Source organism: Spermophilus citellus (assembly GCF_964194105.1).
Source record: "Spermophilus citellus genome assembly, chromosome: 7".
Lineage (NCBI taxonomy): Eukaryota > Metazoa > Chordata > Mammalia > Rodentia > Sciuridae > Spermophilus > Spermophilus citellus.
Genome location: NC_138188.1, coordinates 38,577,429 through 38,599,094, shown reverse-complemented (window position 1 = coordinate 38,599,094; position 21,666 = coordinate 38,577,429). Strand labels below are relative to the sequence as shown.

The 21,666-nt window shown below is 34.9% G+C and overlaps 1 protein-coding gene across 2 annotated transcripts in view; it reads right to left on the bottom strand.

Annotated features, from left to right (window-relative positions):
• Nucleotides 1–526: 526 nt before the first annotated feature.
• The window catches only part of RASA2 (RAS p21 protein activator 2), a 119,149-nt gene continuing 98,009 nt past the window's right edge, over nt 527–21,666 (bottom strand). For both annotated transcript variants that reach the window (XM_081300592.1, XM_081300593.1), the window contains exons 20-24: nt 7,827–7,909; nt 6,638–6,846; nt 5,345–5,448; nt 4,814–5,003; nt 527–3,570 (exon numbers count right to left, since the gene is read on the bottom strand). In XM_081300592.1, the coding sequence (XP_081156718.1) occupies nt 3,543–3,570; nt 4,814–5,003; nt 5,345–5,448; nt 6,638–6,846; nt 7,827–7,909 (614 nt within the window). In that variant the 3' untranslated portion in view covers nt 527–3,542. The remainder of the gene's footprint in view (nt 3,571–4,813; nt 5,004–5,344; nt 5,449–6,637; nt 6,847–7,826; nt 7,910–21,666) is intronic.

The following is a 21,666-nucleotide window of genomic DNA, read 5'->3' as shown; positions in this document are numbered from 1 at the left end:
GCAAATGGATGAATAAACAGGAATGCAGTCCATCAAAGCCTGGTCTTGTCAAGTGGCAGAAAATAATACTGGATTCTTCCAGATTGCTTTGCTCTAATTTGTTTTTTAATAAACAAGGAGAGAAATGAATTACAGTAGATGGGGTAGAGAGAGAAGATGGGAGGGGAGGGGAGGGGGGATAGTAGGGGATAGGAAAGGTAGCAGAATACAACAATTACTAATAGGGCATTATGTAAAATTGTGGATGTGTAACCGACGTGATTCTGCAATCTGCATTTGGGGTAAAATTGGGGGTTCATAACCCACTTCAATCTAATGTATGAAATATGATATGTCAAGAGCTTTGTAATGTTGTGAACAACCAATAAAAAAAAATAATGATTAAAAAAAAAAAAACTTCTACTATTCCCTTACTAATAGTCAAGGTGCAGTGATTTTTTAAAATAAGAAATTCCTAAGTCTGTATTTAAATAAGAAATTCCTAAGTCTGTAAGTAAGCTATCACAAAGAATAGAAGGAATGGACAGGCTTCTTGTAATTTATTTGAGTTATTTCCAAGCGACAGTTACAAAAGTTTTTAATTTTTATAATACTCTTGATAAGAAAATAAAGTTTAAATAAAAATACATTCTCAACAATACAACACGGTTACACAAATTCACTATATTAAGTTTTGATAACTTACATTTTCAAACTGGACACTGTAAAAACCAATATTTACTAGCAACATATTAATTTCCAAGTTAAAAATGGAAGCAGATAATATCAATCAAGATTGGTAATTTAACTCTAGAATGAGTCTTGGATTTTTCACATACTGTAAGGACACCTAAAAGTCTATGCAGAATTCTGTCTTTACAGGATGTACCGTTAGAACAAATTAAAGGTACTTTCACTAAAAAAAAAAATATTTTTTTCAAAACCTGGCATGAACGAACTTTTCCCATAAATGAATGAAATCAGGCTTCAGAAACAGAAACAAAAGACACATCATCACCTTTTATTTTGTAAAATCAAAAAAGCCTGGTTTTGATACTTAACCATTACTCGTGATTAATAAAACGTATCTCTTTGGCAAATAAAATAGTTCAATTTGATAAATTATAATCCTGGGAGTAAAATCTTTTATTATTGCCTATTATCTCATTAAATGAATATTTATTTTAAAAAATCAAGCTAAACAACAACATAACAAAACAAGCAACAGATCATTGTAATTTCAATTGATGGAAATGGTTAAACCAAGAATCAGAGTAGGCGTTTACAGCAAGAAATTTCTTTTCCCCATCACCCTTTTATGTCCTTCCTGGGATTTCCAGGCTTTTAGGGAGAAATGAGCTGCCATGTATTTTTTTCAAACACTTTCAGAAAAGGCAGAGAGGGCAGACCAGGTAGTAAAACCCATGTTCATGAGTAAAGAGGCCCCTGGAAAGCAAGGCCCTGAGTTGTCTTAGGGCCCTACTCACACTGTTTCTTAATGCAACGACTCAAGGAAAATTAACCCCACATTTCTCTTTTTAGACTTTATCATACTGGTTACTTCCAGTCAAAGTAGCTGTTTGAAAGTGTCATGTGAAGAAAATAGTGAGATGACTGAACTCTCCCTCCAAATCCAAAGGTATGGACGGGTGCCCACAGCCTAGGTCCCTCTGATTGCCCTGTAATCTTTAGAAATAATTGTAATTGGGGATTTGGATTCGAAATGTTAGGAGAATTTTTTTTTCCCTTAAAAAAAGAAAAGAAAAGCCACTGAAGAGTAATGAGTGGTACCTGGTAATGCAAGTAGACACTTCTAGGGAATCCTAAAGTGAATTTTAATCTGAATACACTTTATCATAAATTTATTTAAATGGCTAAATTATTTTGCATTTATGAATCAGTGTGATTTATGGAATGTATAAATTCATAAAATTTAAAGTACTCTTCCAAATCTCAGTATGGGCCAGGGGTAATAACTTATCGTAATGCAGACAAGTGATGACTCTCAGATACAATTGATTTTTACAAGTTGTTTAGAGAAATGCATTACCCAGTCACTTATGAAATGACTGTGTGCCAATGGTTTTTAAAAATGATTACTTAATCATAATACAATTTTAAAACAATTACTCACCAATACCAGAATTGGCAAATATATCTTCAAATATAGCTTATGCTCAGGGAAACAAAAAAAGAAGTACTAGCTAGACTTACATTAATAAGTCACAGTTTTAAACAGGAACATATGTAAATACTCCAAGGTTCAAAGTACCTCATTTAGAAAACATTCTGAATTTAAAAAGACAAAATAAAGTACCATGATTTTTAATACTGATGAAGCAAAGTATATCCCTTTAACTTCAAGGTGGCAACTTGCTTCAACTGCTAATTTACAGTTACAGTTTTTAGGACAGAAGTAAATTACTATGGAAAAATAGGATTCAAATAGTTGCTGACTCAAATTCCATTTTGCTAGTAGGCAATAAGGAAACAGCAATGAAATATAAACATTTTCAGGAAAGCACTATTTCTAGATTTAAACACTGATCATTCAACTGATCATAAAGACAGATACCATAGAGTATCTAAGATATAATCTGGGGCAGGCCAGATTATTAAAGTGCGCCAAGTGACTGTTCTTGGGTTAGACTGCCATCTAACACTATGAAGAGGGCGTCCTTACAGTGCCCTTATTATAGCATGAAACAGCAGGTGAAGTCAAGTGATTTTCCCACCACCTTCTTTCACTGTTTACTTTCTCTTCTGGTTTAGAAGAGATGTCCCTAGAAGTCATGTTAATCTGAACTCTCAAATCAAGAAAATGAGTACCTGATATATAAAACAATAAAAAATATTTAGTGGTCTCATTTTATTTCATCTGCCATCACTCATCCCAAATGTAAACATGATGCACACAATAGCACATATTCCCTGATTGCTCCTGAGTTCTGTTTACATCTTTAAATAGGCAAAAGGATCTACCAACTTTCAAGGATGCTCTGGCAGTTTTCTAAAGTCTCTGTCACTGTCTCTACCATAACCTGTAATGACTAATGGACCAAAGGAAAAAACTTTTTTTTTTTTCTTAAAAAAGGGAAGGTCCCAATGAAGTAAATGGAAAGCTCTGAATTGATAAAGATTGAAATTTTCTAGTAGAACACTATGTTGGCAGTATAGAGCAGGCACTAATGGTAGTGAAAACAAGTTCACAGAACAGAGAGTTACAAGAAGAGATGGTTTCCTGCTATGGAGAAGTACTCCCTTTGTTACAAAACTTCTTTAGGAACCTTCTTTAGGAAGATTCTATTAAAAAGAAGTTGCTGATACATGAACTTTGACACACAAGATATGAAGGAAATCTTGGGTTTCAAATTCTCTAATAATACATCAATACCAGAATTCCCCAAACAGTTAACTTCAATCATTAAATATTAAATACAATGTGAATGCAGATGACATTGAAGCCAACATTCATTCTTAAATATTATGAACAAAATATATGGTGAATTGGAAAACTCCAAGAAGAATATTTTCCAGTTCTCTTGGACCAACTGGTCAAACTCTTAAGATGTTTTCCCAATTGGATTTTCCCTAGAAAACAGTAAAAGAAAACCATTTTTCAAAAGTTAAAAATATACAAATTAAAAAAGTGACAAATAAGAATCCATCAAGCATATTCTTCTTAATTCAAGAAGTATTTACTGACTACTTACTACATTTTGGGTACTATTCTAAAAGATAAGGATATGGCAGTGAACAAAGCAGGTGAAACCCTTGTTGTCATTTAAAACAGTGGGGCCAGGATGCAAATCAGCTGTGTGACCTTGGGTAAAGCACTTAACTTCCCTGAATCTTAGTTGTGTTAGTTCATGTTGGACTGTGTTAGTTCATGTGTTAGCCATGTTGGACTGATGTGAGGATCAATGAGAGAGTATTTACTATGGCACCTACTGTTAACTGCTGGCCAAGAACCAAACCCTCCCTATCCACTTGGTTGTGAACAGGACTCTGATTCTGGTTCAGTACTGGGAAGCCCTCTTGTTTTCAAGAGAGACTGAGGGTAGTCTAGACGAGGTTCTTTTAGTGAATAGGAAAACAGTCTTTACTGACTCCTGACTATAAAAATGCAGGCCTCAAACTACTGTAGCTCATCTGTACTGATGAGGGGATAAACTTGAGGAAGATGAAAACCATCTCAACTGAGGATGGTTGAGTGGCAGGCAGTCCTTGATGACAGTGTTGAGCTGCTGAATTAACCAAACTAGAAGTTATGATTTAATTTCGGAAACCAAAAAAATTCTTGTCACTTCAATTAGGATTTTCTGCAACTTATTGCTAAAAGCAATCTAAATGATACGAGGTGAAGTACTAGGCATAGTGTCCCAGGGGTGGAGTAAGCTCCCAGCACTCGTTAGCTGTTGCTGTCATCCACTGTAGTATCCTCTGCATTTGTGATGAATCCACAAAATCAACTCTAAGTACTTCTAACATTCCCACAGCTGAGTTTGTTTCTTTAAACTACTCACTATATATAAGGCATCATGTGAGATATAAAGAAGGATCCATAAAAACAAAATGCTGTGAAGTATTGAAGGAATGAATTATAACACTAAACATAGAATACAGCAGGAGCAAGATGAAATGACAGCTGGACTGAAAAAGACAATGAGCACTTTGATTTTGAGGGGCAGGGAGATCCGCACAAGAGAAAGGCTCTAGCTGAGTCTTGACAGCCAAGAGTAAGCAGGCCTGCAGCTGGTTATGAGGATGAGGTGGGAGAGACAGCCTCACATTGTTTAAAAACATGTGTATAGTAGGTTAAAAAAATACTCACTTGCTCCCATATTTTGCACTACTTGATCTTTTCTTCCTATACTTCTCATGAGGTTCATCCAGCTTCTCTAGGATGCTCTTTATTTGCTGAATTGTCTTAAAGGTTGTTACAGAATCCTCAATTACAAAGTTAGAATAGTCATCAGGCTCTTTCTGTGGTCCTTGATAGACAGCTATAGTTCCACAGGCCTCTGGAAGGAGCAGTGAAATCTCTGATCACAAAACTAAATTCCATAAATGCAACTTGTAGTATAAATCAACACTTTTCAACTGTGTTAACTTGTCGCTGGGGAGATTCCCCTTGGTAGTGCATAGACGACCAAAATTTATCAACTGTATTATTAGGATCATTAGGTTTGCCCATGAATATCTATGAAAAATACCCCCCCCCCACACCCCTGCTTAGGGGTTTGTAAACTTTGGTAAATTTAGGAACACTTTCAACTTTTTAATAATGCCAAAACAGTATTTTAGGAATTGGTAATAAAAGCTTATGGTTTTATAAAAACAGATTAGCTGTGTATTTATTTACCTTCCATCTTCTGCAGCTTAAGTAAACTGAGGGTAAAAAGGGAATAAATTCTTTCTATTTCTCTGTCTTCATCAATATCTATTTGGATGTCTGCAGGAATACCTCTATGGTAAAAATAAAATTAAAGACATTGAAAAAGTTTTATTTTGTTAACATACCAAAAGATTTTTGTTAATGTCAAAGACTTTTTAAAATACTCTTTTTTAAAGTTGTCAATGGACTTTTATTTTATTTATTTTTATGCGGTGCTGAGAATCGAACCCAGTGCCTCACGCATGCTAGGCAAATGCTCTACCACTGAGCCACAACCCCAGCCCAACATCAAAGACTTTTGATGGTCCAGGACAAAAAATAGAATCATGAGTTTTATAAAAATAACTTCAGAAATTTAGTTTTATTGTTAAATAAAATGGGATCAAGAGGGGTTTGGTAACTATTTGACTATAATTATATATAAGGAGAGGATTTTAACAAGATCATTTTTATAACCTACGCTGTATCACAAAAGCAATTCATTATTACTTAAGTCTATAGGATTATGGTTATTCCATACAATTAGAGAATGCTAAATGCCTTCTCTTCCTTGATATCTTGTTCAAGCTTCTTTTATGGTTGTGGTGAGTTGGGGGGCAGGGGGATTACAGATACTGGGGAGAGAACCCAGGGCCTCTCACATGCTAGGTAAGCATTGCACTCTGGAGCCACATCCCCAGTCCTTCGGTTTGTGCTTCTATTTAAACAATGCCATTCTTTCTTTCTTTCTCTTTTACTTGTGCAACCATTATTAATTTCAGAACATTTTATTTTCTGGTACTGGGGACTGAATCCAGGGTGCTCTACCACAGAGTCACACCCCCAGCCTTTTTCATTTTGAGATAGGATCTCAATAAGTTGTCAAGGCTGGCCTTGAACTTGTTATCCTTCTGTCTCAGCCTCCTGAATGGCTGGGATTACAGATGTCCACCATCACACCTAGCTAATTTCTAACAGTTTCAACACCCTCTCAAATCCTGTATTCATTAACACTCCCCATTCCTCCATTCCTTCATCCCTGGCCACCACTAATTTATTTTCTGTCTCTATGAATTCACCTATTCTGGACACTTTTTATACAAATGTTTTCCCACAATATGTGGTCTTTATGTCTGGCTTTCACTTAGCATAATGTTTTCAAGGTTCATCTGTATTGCAGATTGTATCTGTACTCCATTGCTTTTTTATTGTCAATAATACTCCATTGTATGGATATACTACGTTTTGAAACATCGCTTTTTTAATAGGAAAGAAACTTACGCAGTACATGGCTTGCAGCCTGGAGTGTTTTCACTAGTCTCTTGACAGCAGAGCCAGTTTCCATTTAGATATGCTGAGGGATGGAAAGAACTGAGCCTATTTTGATTGCATCGGCTCACCCTGCAGAGTATATCTATCCATTCATTAGCTTCCACACAATTATTTGCCTGGACATAAAGTGGTTTCTCTGTATGTATTACCTGGAACATCTTCAGAGGCAATTAAGATAAAAAGTTAGTCTTCAAAATCAGAACACTGCACATAACAGAAAATATATATATAACAGAAATCCACTTTGCTTGGCTAGATAACTGTGCCAAAATATTTTATGATTATTACTTTTTAAGCAAGTTAGTCTCAAAGACAATCTGAGTTAGATGGTACTAAGAAGCAATACAACATAATGGAATTTCCAGGAGCCACACATGTTGAGAAGAATGGATTTTCATGTAAATAAGAATAAAGGGAAGGAAGGAATTTCAGATTGAGGAAAAGGGAAAGCAGTGGGGAAATACTGAGGAATGACAACATCATCTTGCTAGCTTGAGTGGAGCATATGTGCTGAGTGGTAGCAGAAAACAAAACTAGATAAACAGGTTGGGATGATATCACTTAAAGACCTGAACATCAATATAAGAGCAAGTGAGGGGAAAGGGGAAAAAAAAAAAAAACAAGGGAGAGAAATGAATTACAGTAGATTGGGTAGAGAGAGAAGAAGGGAGAGGAGGGGAGGGGAGGGGGGATAGTAGAGGATAGGAAAGGCAACAGAATACAACAGACAATAGTATGGCAATATGTAAAAACGTGGATGTGTAACTGATGTGATTCTGCAATCTGTATACGGGGTAAAAATGGGAGTTCATAACCCACTTTAATCAAATGTATGAAATATGATATGTCAAGAACTATGTAATGTTTTGAACAAATAATAATAAAAATTTAACCCCCCCCCCAAAAAAAAAGACCTGAACATCATACAGAGAAGCGTAACAGTAGGGAAGTACTGAGAAAATTTCCTTTAACTTAATAAAGTAGGCAGACTGAGGCATCAATTATGGACAATTTCAAGATGAAGCATGAGCTAACAATTTATAAACTCAACAATTTTGGTAAACAATAAAATAAACAACTTCTTAAAAATTAAATAATATATATAGCTTAAAATGCTTTCAATATTTATATAACTTACATTTTTCCTATTGAAAGAGCTCTCTTCCAGTTTTTCCACAGCAAGAATGTTTTTTACTGGAATTGTGTAAATTGCATCTTTGCCTAAATAATAAATAAGACAAAATTAAAATAATTTCTGTCAAAATTACAAAGGTAAGAAGTTAATATAGAGTTTAAGTTCTTCCTCTTGATGGCAGAAATATATATATAACCTAGAGTAGACTTCTAGATAGTATTTTTTTGTTTTATGCAACAGATGAATTTTGATTATTTTCTATAAATTAACTTCCTTCTTACTTTTTTCAATATAAATTAAAGCACTGTCAGGGAAAAATGTGGGAACAAATTTGATATCAATGTAGAAAATAAGAATGCTCCAAAGTTTGTAACATTAATTCTATGGAAAATGAAATGACTAAATACTTAGCAATAGAGACCTATTCAAATAGAGGCTGAGGCATGGAATTTTCTTTCATGGGAGTTGTTACGTAAGTACTGGATATGGTTACGTAAGCAGATTTTTTTTTCTATTTTTCCAACCTAATATTTAATTAAGAGTTTAACCCTCAATTGGGCATGGTGGTGCTGTGCATGTAATCCAGTGATTTGACAGGCTGAGGCAGGAGGATTGCAAGTTCAAGACCAGCCTTCGCAACTTAGCAAGGTCCTAAGCACCATAGTAAGACCCTGTCTCTATAAAAAATAAAACAGGGTTGGGGATGTAACTCAGTGATAAAGTGTCTATGGGTTCAATCGCTGGTACCAAAAAGAAAAAAAATTAACCCTCAAAACAATGTTTTTTAACTAAAAAATTGTGTTCATGACTATCACATATCGGCTAGTCAGCTGACTACACTCCAAAGCCACAAAATTTACTCTAGGAGATACAGGCGACAAAAGCAAAATTTTTATCTGGTGGAGTAAATTTTTCAGCTAATTTAAGGGTTTAAAAATTCAGGAAGAGAAATTTGAGCTGAAGGAGCTCCATAATACTACGGCATGAAATATGAAGCATGTTGACTTCCAATTTATTTGAGAATAAACTACCTTTCGCATGATCATAGAAACTACAGGCACATATAATTCTGTTTTCTGGTCATTATATAATGCCTGAAGCTTTGCTTTAAAGACTGTGGATCAAAATGCTGGAGATTAAGAACTTTTTTTTTTTTTTTTTGGTGCTGGGGATAGAACCCAGGGCCTTGTGCATGCAAGGTAAGCACTTTACCAACTGAGCTATATCCCCAGCCCCCAACTTTACCTTTTATATTATTCAATGGATTAGTACTTTTATATTATTCAATGGATTAGTGCAGTTTTTTTTGGCAAAGAAAACTATTTGGTTAATAAAGAGCTTTCTGTCTCAAAAAGAGAGGTTAATATAGAATATATGTTAAACCAGCTTCCTGTTATAAAATCTAAAATTTAGGCCATTAAAGCAGATGTGATGTGTGTGTGAACATGTGTGTATGTAAAAAAAGATATATGTTTAACGTCTACTATGTATCAAGCACTGTTCTAACTGCTCATGATAGAGCAGTAAACAGAACATACAAGGTCCCCTATGGAGCTTGCATTTAGGTCTGGAAAGACTGATAGAGGACAAATAAATATTAACTAGAGATAAATGCTACAATGAAAATAAACAGGTGATGCGACAAAATGTAATTTGGAAGTTATTTTAAATTGGGTGGTTAGGGAAAACATCTCTGAGGAAATGGCATTTACATTAAATAAATATGAACCATAAAGGCATGGGAAAATAGGAAAATACTATTAGTAGTGTCTTGGAAGCAGAACAGATAACATGAAGGTGAGGGAGGGAGTAACTGAAGGAAGCCATAGCTCAAGTTAAGTGTGGGATAAGATGTCTGCAAAAGTAGGAGTAGTTAGGCAGAGATTCAAGACAGTGTACACAGCCAGCTGGATCAGGAGGGAATCAGTCATACATCAGGATTATTAACAGATGAGCTGCATCTGGAACAGCTGGGCCAAATGTCCACAAGCAGACACAGCAAAGATGTACAGTGGGCTGCAGGGTGCAATCTCACAGGCAGCTGCTGACCCTGAGGAGACAAGCAGCAGCATTCCTGCCCTCCCTCACAATCACAGAACACTCAAGAGGTGAATGGATCATGAAACACAAAGATGGGCAAATTACCAGGACAATAAACAAAGAGATGAGGAAAAACATCACTCTGAAGAAAAGATGCATGTGATTGAAAGGTTAACAACTGAGGAAATCGGGAGTATAAAAACTTGGGTGGGGGGCAGTGGGCAGAGGAGATACATGCTTTCTGGGTACTGACAGGATACCACAGAGATTCTAGCCAGAGAATTTAAAAAATTTGCAAGTGGACCTGATCTTCAGATTTATTGAATATACAATACAGACACATAGCCCTTTATTGGGGTTCCCCTAGCCACCCTATTTCTGGACAACTTTTAAAATGCGGTATATGGAGAAAATGCACTGCTCCCAAACACATACGCTGTCATAATATCATCAGGGCTAACTTCACAGTAGTGCTAACAGTGAGTCCAATATGAGTTAGTAAAATGAATATTTTATTGAGGAAGCTCCAAAAATACAATACAAAAGGACAAAGAAAGTAAGAGAAAAGTTGGGGCCATAGTGAATGGATCTCAAAGTTTCATTATATGACTAATAATAAAAAAAACAGAATAGAAAGTGTTTAGGAGAAAATTAGAAGTGAGAATATCCCCATGAAGAAGGTAGAAACTGTCAGTCAGTTGGAAAAGATCTATCAAGTACTAGGCAGGATAAAAGAAAAGAAAAGAAAAGAAAAGAAAACCAAATACCTAAATTCTGGGCAGTACAATACCCAAACATAAAGGCTAAAGAAGATTCCTAAGAGTTTCTAGAGAGAAGAATCCAAAGACTGAGAATCAGATTGACATAAAAATCCTCACCAGTTAAAATGGAAGCTGGTAAACAACAGGACAGTATTTTCAAAGTTCTAAGAGAAAAATGATTTTTAAACTCAGTCTATAATTCAAGAGAAAGGATAAAATAAAGATTTTTTTTAATATATGCAAGGACTCAGAAAATTTACCAGCCGTAAAGTGTATGTAAAAAAATTTCTTGAGGAAGTACTCTTGTCAAATAATTATGAATCTAGGAAAAAGACAGATATAATATATAAAAAGCAGCGCTGGGCAAAGAAATAGAAAAACTGATAGACAAGGACAGAAAAGTCATGAAAACAATGTAAAAAGGTAAAAGAAACACCCATGAATAATAATGCCAGATGACTTCATTATGGTGATATCAGGAAAAGATATGAGCATGATAATATTCTCTCCAGGCTTGAACAGAGACTTGGATTGACTATAGACATTAAGATAAACACCTAAGTTTAAATTTGTTAACAATTCAAAATAGAAACAGAATGTCCAAATTCCCTCCTGGGGAGGAGGAGGAGGAGCATATATGCACATAAGCATATACTTAATTATTCCAACAAAAGGAAAGAAAAGAAAAAGTAAATCTAATAAACAGAAAAAGCCTAAAATAGAAAATGCAAAATTAGTAATCACAGTAATCACAATAAAAGTGCCATAAAATTTCCCTACTAAACAACTACAATCAGGTTTCAGTTAAAATTGTCATTATCTCCTCAAAAAATTAGAATTACCACAAAATGCACTGATCCCACTTCTATGTATATATCTAAGAGAGCTTAAGACATATATCTATGCAAAAACTTGCAAATGAATGTTCACAGAAACATCATTCATACTGCAACTGAAGTGTCCATCAACTGATAAATCAAAAAACCCAATAATAGTATACAACCATTCACTAGATTATTATTCAACCATGAAAGAAATAAAGTGCTGACTGATGCTAAAATATTATGTTAAAAAAAGATGTCACAAAAGGCTACATATTTATTGTATGGTTCCATTTATATAAAATATCTAGGACATGCAAATCCATAGAGACAGAAAGTAAATTAGTGATTGCCAAGAGGTGGGAGAAGAGAGGGATAGAGAGTAGCTATTAGTAAGTGTAGAATTTCTGTCTTGGATGATTAAATGTTCTTAAATTAGTGGGATTGCACAACTTTATAAATACAGTCATTGCTTAGTATCCATGGGGGATTGATTCCAGGGTCCTCTGCCCCTCTCCCCTCAAAGCCCTAAATCCTTGGATGTTCAAGTTACTTGTATAATATAGCATGTTATTTGCATACAACCTTAATACATCCTCCCACAGTTGAAAATCATATCTATTTGTAATACCTAATACTATGCAAATACAATAGAAATAATTGTTATATTGCCTAGTTTAGGGAATAATGACAAAGGGAAAAAAATCTGCATGTTCAGCACAGATGTAACATCAGAGGCCTAACTACAGTTCTAATCTGTGGTTGGTTGAATCATTGTATGTGGAACCTGGCTATACAGAAGGCCAATTGTATGATGAAACCAATACATTTTATACTTTTAAAAGGGTGAATTTTAAAATAATAATTTCATAATAATAAAATAAAAGTTATTACCAACATAATGTTGGCCTCAAGGGACACAGTTAAAATAATCATGATTCTATTTTTGATAATAGTGTAAGAAACTTCCGTAATTCTGTTTCACAGAAGGCAAGTATTAATCAGGTGCACATTATTGTAACAAAATATCTGAGACAGTTAATTACAAAGAGAAAGGTTTATTTTGGCTCACAGCTTTGAAGATTTCAGTTCATAATCAATGGGCTCCACTGTTTTGGGCCTGTGGTGAGGCAGGATATCATGGCAGGAGTGTGGTGGAGCAAAACTGCTCACTTCATGGCCAGGGATTAGAGCAAGAGATTGGGTCCATCAAGGGTATGGTTACAATGACCCAAAGACTTCCCACAGGGTTCTAACTCCTAAAACTAAACACCTCCCAAGAGGACCACCCTGGGAACCAATTTTATAACACATGGACCTTTGGAAGACATATTCAAACCACAACAGCAAGTATAAAACTCAGCAAATCACTGAAAATAACCAAGGGTAGATGACAATCTGAGACATGCTTACTCATGAGAAACTACACAGTAAGAACGGAGTTTTTGGTCTTTTGTCCCTGGGGTGCTTCTCTACCCCCAGCTTTGGCAATAAAAACTTAGTTTTACTGTTTGAAGCCTGAAGATTCAATTTAAACATGAGATTCTGGGAGCAAGAGAATTACCAAAGGCTGAATGATAAACTGTCCAGATGTCTGGCTTATGGTTCATGTATGTATGTATGTGAAGCGCCGTAGGTAATCTGACAAAATTGAAAATCTAGGAGGACTTGTAAATGTGTTGACTTGAATGTGTTCTCTAATTCACATAAACCTAAGGTGACAGGGTGGAAACCTATGAGTTATATTAGCTTTCTGCTCAAATCATTTATTGGTCACTAAACTATGCAAGTTCAGGTGAGATCCCTAGGGAGCTGGGCAGGCCAAGGATCAGGGTTGGGGGAGGAAATCTAAGCAGACGCATCAGTAGCCACACACTGCAAAACAGGGAAGACCTTACAGTTTCAATCTAGGCAAGCCTTCAAACTCACAAACAGAATCTGGACACATTAGAATATATTATCTATAATGTCCACTTTTTACCTAAAAAATAAGACATGGAAAGAAATAGGAAAATGTGATCTATAACTTGGGAAAGAAAGCAACCAACTGAAATGACTCTGGTATAGATGTTGAATTTAACAGGCAAAGACTTCAAAGAAGCTACTATAAACATGTTCAAGTAATTCAAGGAAAATATGCTAATAATGACTGAACACATAGGACCCTTTAATGGAAAAATAGAAATATATTTAAAAAGTGGAAATTCTAGGGCTGAAAAGTATAATAAATGAAGCATTCACATGAACTGAAAAGCAGATTTGAGAGTATAAAAGAATTAAATGTAAACAGGACATAATTTGAAAATCAGGGATGAGAGAATGAAGAAAAAATGAACTGAGTCTCAGAGAGGTCTCTGAGACAATATCAAGAAAAATCAGCATAAATATAGCTGTAGTTCTAGAAGGAGACAAAGGGGGAAGAAAAAATCGTTTGAGGAAATAAGCAAAAAAACTCCCAAATTTGGTGAAAACATTAGCTTACTGTTCAAAAACAAACAAAACCCCCATTTTTAAATTGATTTTAAAAAAAATAAATGATAGCGGAATGCATTACAATTCTTATTATACATATACAGCACGATTTTTCATATCTCTGGTTGTATATGAAGTAGGTTGACACCAATTTGTGTCTTCATACATGTACTTTGGATAATGAAGTCCATCACATTCCACCATCTTTGCTAACCCTCTGCCCCTACCATCTTTGCTAACCCCTCCCACCTCTCTGACCCCTATCTAGAGCTCGTCTATTCCTCCCATGCTCCCCCTCCCTCCCCAACTATGAATCAGTCTCCTCTATCAGGGAAAACATTCGGCATTTGTTTTTTTGGCATTGACTAACTTCACTTAGCACTATCTTCTCCAACACCATCTATTTACCTGCAAATGCCATGATTTTATTCTCTTTTATTGCTGAGTAAAATTCCATTGTGTATATATGCCACATTTTTAAAAAATCCATTCATCTACTGAAGGGCATCTAGGTTGGCTCCACAGTTTAGCTATTGTGAATTTTAAGCACCAAAAAACCAAATAACCCAATCAATAAATGGGCCAAGGACCTGAAGAGATACTTCTCAGAAGAGGATATACAACCAATCAACAAATATATGAAAAACTGTTTATCATGTCTAGCAATTAGAGAAATGCAAATCAAAACTACTCTAAGATATCATCTCATTCCTGTCAGAATGGCAGCTATTATGAAGACAAACAACAATAAGTGTTGACAAGGATGTGGGGAAAAAGGCACACTCATACATTGCTGGTGGGACTGCAACTGGTGCAGCCAATATGGAAAGCAGTATGGAGATTCCTTGGAAAACTTGGAATGGAACAACTATTTGACCAAGCTATCCCTCTCCTCCGTCTATACCCAAAGGACTTAAAATCAGCATATTACAGAGACACAGCCACATCAATGTTTATAGCAGCACAAACCCCCCAATTTTTGAAAAATTACAACCACCATATTTTATGCTCATCATATTAAACAACCACTACTACCACCATCAGTAACAACAAAAAGAAAAAAAAAAATAAAATAAAAGGAAACAAGAAAAAAGTGAAAATATCAGAAAAAGAGAAAGTACAGCAAAAATTTTCTATTTTTCAATGAAATCCAACTTAACATTTTTAGGAAAAAAGATCAGTACTTTTAATGCCCTCTGTAAGAAATCCTTGCATGTCCCATGGCTGACAATTCTATTGGATGGCCTTGATATATTTATTGAAACACCGTCAAAAGTGGATTGCTCATGTCTTTTTCTGGACACTCCTGTCAGTCTACCAATCTTCCTCTTATGCTAAAGCTACAAAGATACCCCAGTCTTCATGACAGCCTTAATTTTGAATTTGAAAATTAGTCCTTGAACTTTGTTCCACCTTTTTGACATTTTTTTTCTGTTCTTTATTTTTCCATCTATATACATTTCAGAATCAACATGTCAGTTTTTGCAAAAAAGCTGGCATGGATATAAAGTAGGACTGTGTTCAAATCAAGATGAATTTGGGGGATAAGTGACTTCATAAAAAGATTCATACTGAATCTTCAATTTACAAAAATATGTCATATTCTATTTAAGTCTTTATGTCAGTGATGTTTTGTAGTTTTTGACATAGAGGTGTACTTTTTTATTATTTATTTATTTTTTTTAAAAACAAACCCACAAACAAAGGCTTTGTAGATTTTTTTAGGGAGGGAGGGAGGGAAGGAGGGAGGGAGATCGAGTGAGTGAGAGAGAGAGAGAGAGAGAGAGAGAGAGAGAGAGAGAGAGAGAGAATTTAAAAAAATATATTTATTTTTCATTTCTCGGCAGACACAACATCTTTGTATGTGGTGCTGAGGATCGAACCCGAGCCGCACGCATGCCAGGCGAGCGCACTACCGCTTGAGCCACATCCCCAGCCCTAGAGGTGTACTTTTTAAAAATTTATTTATATGTATTTTAGAGTTTCTTTTTTGGAACTGCTATTGAAAAGAATATGACTTTTAAAATTTTGCTCTCTGCTGCTAGTTTATGAAAATACAGTTTATTTGTATACATTAATCTTGAATCTCAAAGTTTTGCTAAATTTACTTTTTAGTTCCAGTAGCTGATATGTTGATTCTTTAGGATTTTATATATAACTGTACCTGTTCTTAATTATAATTTCTAGTAAAATATTGAATGGACCTTGCCAAAGTGGATAATCCTTGCTTTTTTAACTCCAGATTTCTCATATACACCTTTGATCAGATTAAGGATATTATCTTCTCGACTTCATTTTTTTTGTTTGTTTCAAGGGCACCCAGGGATTGAACTCCGGGGCCCTCGACCACTGAACCACATCCCCAGCCCTATTTTGTATTTTATTTAGAGACAGGGTACCCTCTCACAGAGTTGCTTAGTGCCTCACTTTTGTGGAGGCTGGCTTTGAACTCAAGATCCTTCTGCCTCAGCCTCGTGAGCTACTGGGACTACAGGCATGTGCCACTGCAATTGGCTGAGTTTTTTATTTTAAATCACAAACGGGGTTAAATATTTTCAAAGGACTTTTTGTGAACTGAGATAATTACATAATTTATTTCTTTTATTACATTAATACAAACTACACTGATTGGTTTTCACATATTTAACTTTGCATTCTTAGGACAAACTCCATTTGGTTATGATGTATTATCCTTTTCCTCTTGCTGGAATTAATTCATTCTATGTATTTTTTCTTGTAAAACCTTTGGTTTTAGCATCAGAATTACACAGTCTTCAAAAGATGAGTTCATAAGTATTCTTTCCATTTTTTTTTTTAACTTTTGGTACTGGGGTGCTTAACCATTGAGCAATATTCCAGCTCATTTTTATATTTTATTTAGAGACAGGGTCTTGCTGAGTTGCTCAGGGCCTTGCTAAAGTTGCTGAGGCTGGCCTCAAACTTGTAATCCTCCTACCTACCCTCCCGAGTGCCTGGGATTATAGACATATGCCACCATGTCCGGCTTTTCCTTCTATTTTCTAAGAGTTTTGTGTTTGAGGTTGATACTATTTCTTCTTTAAGTAATTGGCTGACTTTGCCAGTAAATCTATCTTACCTGGAGTTTGTTTTTATCACAAATTTCTTCAAAAACAGAGAGGGTTTTTCAGATGTCCTACTTTTGCTTGTGTCAGTTCTGATCAGCTGTGTTTTTCTAGGAAATTTGTCCATCCATGTGAATTGGCAAGTTTATTGATAGAAAGTTGCTCAAAATAGTTATTAGTTTTCTAATGTCATCGGGACCTGTAATGATCTTTTCCTCTGCCATTCCTAATAATGTTAATTTGTGTTTTCTTTTTTTTCCTTTGATCAATCTTGTTAGGCATTTTTTCAATTGTATTAAAGCTTAACTTTGTTATTTTTCACTATTAAGTTGTCTTTTCTATTTTGATTATTCTCTTTATTTTTGCTATTCTTCCATTTAATTTGGATTTATTTTGTTCTTTTTCTAGTTTCTTAAGTTGGAAACTTAAGAAACTAGAAAAACAAAATACAACTGATAGCACTATTCAGACAAACATTTTACATATCATAAAATTCATCCATATTAAGTGTATATCTGAATATATTTTTGTAACTCTAGTGAGTGGTGCAATCATCAGAATAAACAAATTTAAGTGCAGTTTCATTTTCCCAGTAAGATCACTCACGTGCCCAGACAGTTTAGTCTGGTTCCCATTCTCAGTTCCTGACAAACTCATACATGCATGGAGATTGATTTTAGATCATGATCCTCTCCCTTTCCCTCCCTCTTCTTTTCATTTTCTTAATGACGACTTTTGAAATAAAATAAAAAAAGTTCTGAATTGTGATGAGAATCAATTTATCAATTTTTTCTTTTATGAGACAGACAAACATAACACACATAAGAAAACTCTGCCTAACCTAAAGTCTTGAAGATTTTCCCTATTTTCTAATGTGAACATTTAAAGCAATTGATTTTTCTTTAAGTACCATTTTAGCTATATCGCACAAACTTTGATGTGTTGGTCACTTTTTCATGGTTATTTAAAAATATTTTTAAATTTCCCTGGAGTCTCTTGACCTACAGGTTACTTAGAAGTATGTTATTTAATTTCCAAATATCTGAAGGCTTTTTTAGATATCATAAGTTTATTAATTCTGTTGTGGTCAGAGAACTTATTTTGTATAACATCCACCTTTTGATATTTACTGAGATTTATGCTCCACTATGTGGTCTAGCTTGCTGAATATTCCACTATTTACAGGAAAAGAACATGTGTTCTTTATTTTGTGTAATGTTACATAAACTTAAATTAGATTAAGTTGATTCAGGATATTATTTCAAATTTATATATTTTCACAGATTTTCCTGGCCTATATTATCAATTACTGAAAGAAAAATATCAAAATGTTCAACTCTGATTGTGGACATGTCTATTTCAATTCTGTGTCTCTCTTCTAACTACAATGAATTTATTATTAGGTACACACACATTTAGAATTATTATGCCTTCCTCATAAATGCTCTTTGCGTTATGAACTATGCCTTTACTTATTTGGAAAAAGTTGTCTTAAAGACTACTTTGTCTAGGATTACTATTAAGTTTACATCCTGTCTATTCCCATCTAATTACTTACTTTTTTTTAATATTTATTTTTTAGGTGTAGATGGACACAACACAATGCCTTTATTTATTTATTTTTTATGTGGTGCTGAGGATCCAACCCGGGTCCCGCCCATACTAGGTGAGCAATCTACTGCTGAGCCACAATCCCAGCCCGTCTAATTACTTTCAACCTATCTACATCTTTATATTTAAAGTCATATGTTACAGAAAGTATACTACTGGATCTTGCTTTTTTAAAAAGCTAGTCAGTTTGTAATAATCAAATACAGTTCATTTATATTTACTCTAATTATTGATATAGTTAAACCATTATTGTGTTATTTGTTTTCTATTTGCCCCCTCTGATTTTTGATCCTTTGTTCTTCTTTTCTTGCCATTCTTATTATTTTGGGGGTGGGAAGAGGGGTCTGGTTAGTTATACTCATTTTTTTTTACCCCTCTAAGAGTCTGTTATTAATATACAGTCTTAACTCATCAGTTTTCTTAAAATTATTTTTGTGACACTTCATAAAATATAAGATCCTTAAAATAAATTACTTTATCCCCTTCCTTTGTGCTACAATTGTCATACATTTTATATTCAGATATGCTATAAAACCACAATTCAACATTATAAATTCTGCCTTAAAAAGTTACTTTTTAAAAGAACTGAGAAAACAAAGATTTTCTTGCATTTATCCACATATTTACTATTTCCTGTGTTCTTCACTGCTTCTTGTAGACCTAAGTTTTCATTTGGTATTATTTCCCTTTAGATTGAAGAATCTCCTTTAGCATTTCCTATCATAAAGCCTGTTGACAATGAAGTTTCTCAGCTTTTATTTATCTAAAGGATATTTTCATATTTGAAGGAAATTTTCATTCAAATAATTCTAGGTTGAGAACTTTTTCCTTCAGCATTTTAAAGTTCGGTGACTTCACACATGAAGTTAGCTGTCAACTGTACTCTAGTTCCCTTATATGTAACCTGTCTTTTGTTCCTCTGCTTACAAGATTTTTCTTTATTGCTGGTTTGATTGTCATGTCTCAGTGGAGTTTTCTTCGTATTCATCATGTTTGCAGTTCATTGAGCTTCCTAGATCTGTAAAATAATGATTCTACCCCCTACCAATGAGGGAAATTTTAGGCCATTATTTCTTCGAACATTTTTTCTGTCCCATTCTTTATCTACTATTCTTCTGGGATGGTATGACCATGCATGCAAATGCTTGATTGCCTGATATTGTTCCACATTCTGCTTTACCCGCCTTTGTGTTCCTAAGTGGGTCAGTATCCACTGATCTGTTTTCAGCCTCACTGAACCTTTCTTCTGGTATCTCCATTCTGTTGCTAAGAAGCCCAGATGGTGAATTTTTCATTTCATATATTATACTTTTCAATTTGGAAATTTCCATTTGATTCCTTTTCGTAGTTTTCTTCCTCCGATGAGATTCTCCCATTTCTTTACTCATTGTGACGACCTTTTCCATTAAGTCTTTGAAATATTTATAATAATAGCTTTAAAGTCCATGTCTGCCATTTCCAACATGCAGATCATCTAGGATCTACTCCCAATGACTGCAATTTTTCTTGATTGTGCACCATGGTTTCCTGTTTCTTTTCAAGTTATCATGTTTCACTATATACTGGGTATTACAGATGAAATACTACTGAGACTACAAAGTCTTTCCTTTAACAGTTAAAACATCAGTTGATCATTCTGAATCTTGGTTGTTTATACTATATTTTGGCATTTGTTTATTTTTGTGATAGTGAGGATTCATCTCAGGGCCTTGTCCATGCTAAGTAAGTGCTCTAACACTTTTAAATTTTTATTTTGAGATAGGGCCTAGCTAAGTTCCCTATGCTGGCCTCAAACTTGTAATCCTCCTACCTCAGCCTACTGAGTAGATGGAATTACAGGTCTGTACCACCATGCCTGGTTATACTCTGCTATTCTTTTTTTTTTTTTTTTAAAGAGAGAGTGAGAGAGGAGGGAGAGAGAGAGAGAGAATTTTTTTTTTTAATATTTATTTTTTAGTTCTCGGCGGACACAACATCTTTGTTGGTATGTGGTGCTGAGGATCGAACCCGGGCCGCACGCATGCCAGGCGAGTGCACTACCGCTTGAGCCACATCCCCAGCCCTACTCTGCTATTCTTAATCCTCCTAAACCACCACCTTTTTAAGATTTCCATGAAAATTCTGGGGTGTTTACTAAACTTTTCTAAGTAAAATTCTAAAGTCTATCTCCCATGAGGAGGAAAAAAGCTGAAATCTTTTAAAAATTTTCAGTTATTGCTTTTCATGAGCCTCTGTGGCATTTCCCCTTGCATGATCAAACTAAGAGTCAGCTATAGATTTCAGATGCAGATTGAATGGCTTCTCTTCTCCTCACCTCCACATCCAACCTAACTGCTAGCCCTGAACTCCATCCTTTGATATTCAAACTAATAAAACTGCAGGTTTCTGCTTGAATTTTAGCCACTTCACACCGCATAGGCTGGAAGTGATTTTATGGGTATGGGGGAAAGTGTGCACCACCATGCCCACCTCCATGCATTTATTTTTAAAAAGATAACATCATCCCTCTAGTTGTTGGTGCCTCTCTCACTCCTAGTATCTAGTCCTTGAGCAAATCCTCTGATGACTATTTTTAAAAGAGATCAGGAATGGGATCCATTTTTATCACTTCCACTGCAACCAACTGGTTTAAGGCATTATTTTCTCTCCCCTTATTACTGTAATAACGTTTTCAAAAGTAGATAATATCAAATTTTATAGAAAGGAATTTCAAAGACGAATTTGTTAATAACCTATTAGTATGTTTAGTAAAACTTAGAGCTGTGGTTCTCAAAGTAATTCAGATGATAGCACATCTGAAAGACCTGGTGTTCTCTGAAGAACATTTACTAAATTCCTTTATGCCCCCAATAATATGGCCATTACCACAGAGCATGTTAAAAGACTAGAGGAAGAGACTGATAAAAGTAGTGACTATACTGCACCAGATGTTATAAAGAAAGTACAATAAAGGAATAGCTATACTGAGGTGGCTAGAGGTTTAAAATAACATCTATAAAGAGCTGATATTTAATTTGAAGCTTAAAAGACACCAGATTACACAATGGAAGAAGGG